The sequence below is a fragment of the Gekko japonicus genome, unplaced genomic scaffold (assembly GCF_001447785.1).
Source record: "Gekko japonicus isolate JY-2015 unplaced genomic scaffold, Gekko_japonicus_V1.1 scaffold4893, whole genome shotgun sequence".
Classification (NCBI taxonomy): domain Eukaryota; kingdom Metazoa; phylum Chordata; class Lepidosauria; order Squamata; family Gekkonidae; genus Gekko; species Gekko japonicus.
This window is the reverse complement of record NW_015159857.1, coordinates 13,256-19,792: the sequence shown is the minus strand read 5'-3', so window position 1 is coordinate 19,792 and position 6,537 is coordinate 13,256. Positions and strand designations below refer to the sequence as shown.

The 6,537-nt window shown below is 48.6% G+C and overlaps 1 protein-coding gene across 1 annotated transcript in view; it reads right to left on the bottom strand.

The window, feature by feature from the left end:
• The window catches only part of LOC107107713, a gene marked incomplete at its 5' end in the record, with an annotated part of 50,554 nt that overhangs the window by 31,661 nt on the left and 12,356 nt on the right, over positions 1-6,537 (bottom strand). The window contains one exon of the mRNA XM_015408029.1: positions 407-576. Within this exon, the coding sequence (XP_015263515.1) occupies positions 407-576 (170 nt within the window). The remainder of the gene's footprint in view (positions 1-406; positions 577-6,537) is intronic.

Genomic DNA, 6,537 nt, shown 5'->3' with positions numbered 1-6,537 from the left:
CCCCCCTCCCAAGCCCCCCCCCCCCAGTTGTCCACGCAGACTAGTCACAGCTCTCCAGAGTCCCAGACAGAAAGAAGCCTCCCCCGCCCAATGTTCCCTCTAAGCTGTGGAGTCTTGTGAGCAAAAATTCTACTTTGTGAGCTACCGACCTTCAAGTTGCGAGCCAGCGATTTGGCTGCTGCATCAATGAGTTTGCTCTGGGGCCCTCCTTCCCAAGCGAAGACAGAAATGTGTGAGCCAGAGTCTCAAAAACTGTGAGCTAGCTCACACTAACTCGGCTTAGAGGGAACACTGCCCCCGCCCCCAGCTCCGCTTGCCAAACTGCAGAAGTCGAGGACTGGACGTTCCGCATGTGCACCACCTGTGACCTCTGCCCCTCCAAATGCATGCCATGGAAGCTCCTTACCGTGTGGAAGCATGTCGCCGAGTAACCACAAAATCGTCAGAATCCTTAAGGCCGCCATGATTTCTTCCACTTGTTCCTCCTCAGCGTCCTTTAGCTCTGTCCATTCTGTGACCAGACAAAAACAGGAGAGGAGGTATTTGCCTGTGTGAGTGAATTGGTCGGAGCGCTTCCTGTCAAAGAATAGAAGGAAGCCAACTGAATCAACAGGGGTGGAATTCTGCTCTGACCCATTATAGTGTCAAAGGATATGAGGCAGAATTGACTGAGCACGAAAGACACTTTGGTTCTATTGTTGTCCAGAGAATCAACATTTCACTTTATGGAAAATCTGTGGGGAGTGGAAACTGTGACAGAGGCATGCAAAAGTCTAATCTCATTGCACGTTTTTCAAAAAGAAGCCAGTTGTTTTGAAAAAGGTGCCTTGCTAAGAATAGTCTGCCTGTAACTCTCACTTTGGGCAAACCATCCCCCCTTCACCATTATGCCATCCAGTCCTCAAGAGAGGAATTCTGACTCAACAAGAAGGTGAGCTCTACAATGATATAAAAAGTAAAGGTTCCCTTGCTCGAAAGCCAGTCGAATCCGACTCTAGGGTTGCGGTGCTCATCTCCGTTTCAAAGCCGAAGAGCCAGCGCTGTCCGGAGACGTTTCTGTGGTCATGTGGCCGGCATGACTAAACACCAAGGCGCACGGAACGCTGTGACCTTCCCACCGAAGTGGTCCCTATTTATCTACTTGCAATTTCTTGCTTTCGAACTGCTAGGTTGGCAGGAGCTGGAACTAGAGACGGGAGCTCACTCCGTCATGCGGCACACTCGGGTCTCGAACTGCTGAACTACCGCCCTTCCACAGCCTGCAGTTCAGCGTCTTAACCACTTGAGCCACCGCAGCTCAATGACATAGGGGCCTCCAAACAGGAACTAGAAATAATGTGTGCAAAGCATTGTTCCTGGGCCTGTGTGTAGTCCTGCAGGGGACACACCTATGATCATGGCCAGGGCTTTTTTTTTTTGTAGAAAAAACCCAGCAGGAACTCATTAGCATAATAGGCCACACCCAATAGCAGAAACTCATTAGTACATTAGGCCACACCCTTGACAGCACCACTCAGTAGCATATTAGGCCGCACCCACATGTTACCAGAAGTGTGGTCATCCAGCCACACCCACCTGTTGCTTCTTATTCTGTTTACCTTACTTGTTGTCCTTTGCATGTTAGGCTACACACCCCTAATGTAGCCAATCCTAATGAGTTCCTGCTGTTGGGTGTGGCCTATTATGCTAATGAGTTTCTGCTGGGCGTGGCCAACTCAGGAGTCAGCCGGAACTCCGTTCCTGTGCGTTCCTGCCCCAAAATAGCCCTGATTCATGGCCAAAGATATGGACCCTGGATGTTGTGGAAACAGATCACCTGTCTTTTCTACATTCAATCCACTCCCCCTCCCCCAGGTAAGCATCAGAGTTCTCAGCATTCCATCACATCCTTTTGTCTAATCGATGTGTAAATCTCCCTTAGCAACATTTATCTGCAAAACACCTACTCTGTCCTTTATGGCCCCTTTCCTGGGCCAAACTTCCTTTAAAGTGTAAGCATTTCTCTGGAAAGCAAATTTGTGGTCCTCTTCTTGGGCTATTCTCTGGGTTACCAAAAACATATTAACTTTGAAGTGTTAGATAGTATCAGCCATCAACCCTGCATGCACACTCCAGGATATACCCACTAGGGTGCCATCACACCTTTTTGATCTACGTTTGGGAAACCTCTTGATCCTTTGTTCGGACATCCGTGCCCCGCAGGACACCTTCTCTAGTATATAAAATGGCTGCCCAGCCACAGCTCTGTGTGTCACTCTAGGGTGCCTAACAGAGTAGCACCCCCAAACTCACAGTTTGGGTCCCCTTCTGTTCGTGATACACTGGTTGTTCACGATCTCCCTTCCACGGACTTCTGCACATCTGCATGGTAGATATAACCTGTAACTCCCTCTGTGTCTCCAAGCTTCTCTGTCGCTCTGTACCATAGAGTTGTAGAAAACAGTGCAGTGAGATGCAGAAAAGTAATACATACTACACAGAGCAGCAGTGTTCTCTCTAAAATGGGTTAGTGTAAACTACCTCACAGTTTTTTAGCCTCCGGCTCACACATTTCTGTCTTAGCTCAGGAAGGATGGCTCCAGAGCATACTAATTTATGCAGTAGCCAAATCGCTCGCTCACAACTTTAATGCCAGGAGCTCACCAAGTAGGATTTTTGCTCACAAGACTCCACAGCATTGCATTGCAGAGCACTATAAGTCACCACATCTGCGTGGTAGATGTAACCTGTAACTCCCTCTGTGTCTCCAAGCTCCTCTGTCACTCTGTACCATAGAGTTGTAGGAAACAGTGCAGTGAGAGGCAGATAATACATACTACACAGAGCAGCAGTGTTCTCTCTAAAATGGGTTAGTGTAAACTACCTCACAGTTTTTTAGCCTCCGGCTCACACATTTCTGTCTTAGCTCAGGAAGGAGGGCTCCAGAGCATACTAATTTATGCAGCAGCCAAATCGCTCACTCACAACTTTATTGCCAGTAGCTCACAAAGTAGAATTTTTGCTCACAAGACTCCACAGCATTGCGTTGCAGAGCACTATAAGTCACGGTTCCATAGAATCATAGAGTTGGAAGGGACCACCAGGGTCATCTAGCCCAACCCCCTGCACAATGCGGGACATTCACGACTACCTCCCCACCCCACCCCCAGTGACCCCTGCTCCACGCCCTTCCTGAACCATTCTGTCACATTATAGCCCTACTGTCATTGTACACAGTAGACAGAAATGCCCCAAGAGTTACAGGAGTTAGTGGCCCTGAAGTCTGCTGAGAGGTCCAGAATCTCCCATAGGGATGCACTCCCTCACTAGCTGCCTGGTCAATGTCACCCAGCTGCAGGGCTGTTTTTGGGCAGGAACGCACAGGAACGGAGTTCTGGCTGGCTTCAGAGTTGGCCACGCCCACTACAGTCAAAACCTCTGCATGTGTGGCTACAGAGGGTAGGCCTGGAGAGTGAACTCCCCCCTCAGCGACTCCATGGTGGGCGGATGGGGGGGACCCTGGAAGGATTGGGGGCATTTAAATGCCTCCCCGTGCCTTCCCCGGCCTGTCCAAGGGCCGGCTTGCCCGAGCTCCCCGCAGTCACGGGGCGCGCAGGGAAGCCAAGGGAAGGCATGGGGTGTGGCCTAATATGCTAATGAGCTGTGCTGTTGGGGGTGTGGCCTAATAAGCTAATACGTTTCTGCTGTTGGGGTGTGGCCTAATAAGCTAATACGTTTCTGCTGTTGGGTGTGGCCTATTATGCTAATGAGTTCCCGCTGGGCTTCTTCTACCAAAAAAGCCCTGCCCAACTGGATGACTTTGGAGCCAGACTAGAAGTGATGTATGACACGAGCTGAGAGATGGCTGCCCATCCCAGCTTTCTTATATCATATACATAAGCAATCAAATCTTAAAAGAAAAAATTAGTCATATCCCAGCTGTCTTCTGATATTTCGTTTTGAAACTGTAAAAATTCCAGTATTGGTAGCCATACAAAATATTCTATTTTATATTTTTCATATGATACATTTGAAATAGACAATTTTATTTTATCAATTGAGTATAATTGCCATATATTTTCAAACCAAGAAGATAAAGAGGAAATATGATATGCTTTCCACTGCTTTGCTATAACTAACTTCGCCGCATGTAATAATATTGCTATTCTATTCCTACATTGTTTTTGCCAGCATCTTCACCACACGGAACCAGATAAAGGGGCAAACAGCCCTCCAACGGCCATTTCTGCCGGTGAAAAAGATGTGGGAGGGAAACACAAAGGCCCTCTTCTCCCCTCAAAGTGCTTCAAAACTGAATGAAGTACTCTGAGGTGAAGTTCCTCAGTTCATACATGGGACTGCAAGTTGGGCCAGGCACCTGTTTCCTCATTTTTTTGGTCACACATAACATTTAGGGCTTTTCTGCATTCTCATTTTCCTGGCTTATGTGTTCCCTATTGCTTTGGAAGTAATTTTTCTGTTCATGTGTTTTGCTCCTCCTAGTGGTCGAGTCGATATTACACCACTGTATGTCTGGAAGAAAAACCTGCAGTTTAAATCTGCAGGGAGACACGCCGGACATGTTGTTGTTCAGTCGCACAGTCGAGTCCAACTCTTCGCGATCTCATGGACCACATCATGCCAGCCCCTCCTGTCCTCCGCTGTCCTCTGGAGTCTGCCCAACCTCGTGCTGGACATAAAGAGGTACAACACTGAATTGAGGGAGCAAAATACACGTGGAACAGAAAATACCCCCTGAAGCAACAGGAACCCAAAAGCGAGGCAACTGAAAATGTGGGAAAGCCCGTTGTTTGACTCTAAGGTCGTTTCTGTCTCATAACCAGAATCAGTCTGGTCAGAAGCCAGATTGGAAAACCCTGTGTTGTACCTTCTTAAATTTCTAAAGCACCTCGCCCAGAATTTAACACCAGGCAAAACTTGTTAAGGACCCAGGTGAGGTTGGAAATTGCATAGTCCCCCACCCCCCATATTTATATTTTGGTAAATGTGGTTGCTATACAAATGCCTCTTCTATGAAAAGGGGTAATTGCACAATATGCAATACCTGTACTCAGGGGTCATTTCCTGCAGGAGCGCACAGGAGCGAAGCTCCGGCAGTAAAGGGCTCAGGGGGCGGGCACATGCAACAAGCCCCACCCCCTGCTCCCAGCAGCCCTCAGTCAGAGCAAGAAGCAGCCAGGTAAGTTGCAGAACCCCCCCCCCCAGGGCCACAGTCCAAAACAGTCCAGTGGCACCAGCGTCTGCTTGTCCCCTCCCTCCACAAATAGCTAGCAATCCAAAACAGTCCAGTGGAGCCTGAGTGGTGGGTGTTGCCTTCTGACAGGGGGTGTGGCGTATGCAAATAAGTTATGCTAATGAGTTATGCTAATGAGCTCCTGCACCTCTTTTTCTACAACATGACCCCTGCCTGTACTATATTTTGAATTCAATACAACATAGATTTCAGGAATGAATAAATGATTTCCAAGACCTTCCCTCACCAGGGAAGGCCTGGGGGTGCCCGAACGGCCTGCGCGGTCGACTCCTGGTAGGCTGGAGGATCTGAGTCCTTGCGGCTCTCGTTGTCAAGGGAGGACAGCTATGGAACTTTCCCTTGGTTGGGATGTTTGGCCCCTGCGAAGAGTTCAGAGTGACTGATGGCCTAAGGGGAATGCTGTCAGACTCCCGAGGAAATCAGTTCCCAACAACAGTCATTCAAAAGAATAAAAGTTTATTGAGGCATTGATAGCATTCAGGCATTTTGACTTTACCATGTTAGAACTGAGGGGAAAGCGCGTGAAGCAAATACTGATATACTGAATTGGAGGAAGACCCTGATGGCCCATGGCCAATCAGACCACAGGTCAAAGCCCGCCAAAATAACAGGCCATTATTCCCAAGAAAAAGAAGACACCAGGCATTCAAGGTTATACGGCTCGGCTTACAGGGAAAGATAACTAAAATAAGAGGCATTCAGCAGAAATGTAAGTAAAGATTCCATAGTCACCCCCAATCTTCTCACGGCAGCCAGGGTAGTACAGAGGCCTGGCTGACAATGTTATTGCTATGAAAATAGCAGGAACACAGTGGGAAACACAAAAAACACCCGAGCCCAAAAAGGGATGGGATGGGCCCACCTTGCCCAGCGTCACTGTGCCTGGCGAGGGATGGGCCAGCCTGCCAAGCCACCTTGCCCAGGTACCTCGTCTTCTGGGCTGTCTGGGTTCAGCTCCAGGCAGGGCCCTTTTCCAGGGATGTTTCTCCCTCGTCATAATCTGACCCAGCTTTCAGCCAAGACAATCCCCCAATCCAGCGTTTGCCCTACTCTCTTCAGGGAATATTCTCAAGAATATGAGGAATTTCACATTACCCTTTTTAACCCGTTTTGAAGCTGTTTTTGATCTGTCGTGGAGTAAACCGGTATAGGGCTGCCATTTCACACATGGCTTTCCCCTTCCGGTAAAGAGCTGGATCTGAAGCGGTTTGCCATTTCAGACTGTACCGCTTTACCCCTGCCATTTTTCACCCGTGCGAGCGATCTCCGGCTTTTTTTTTTTT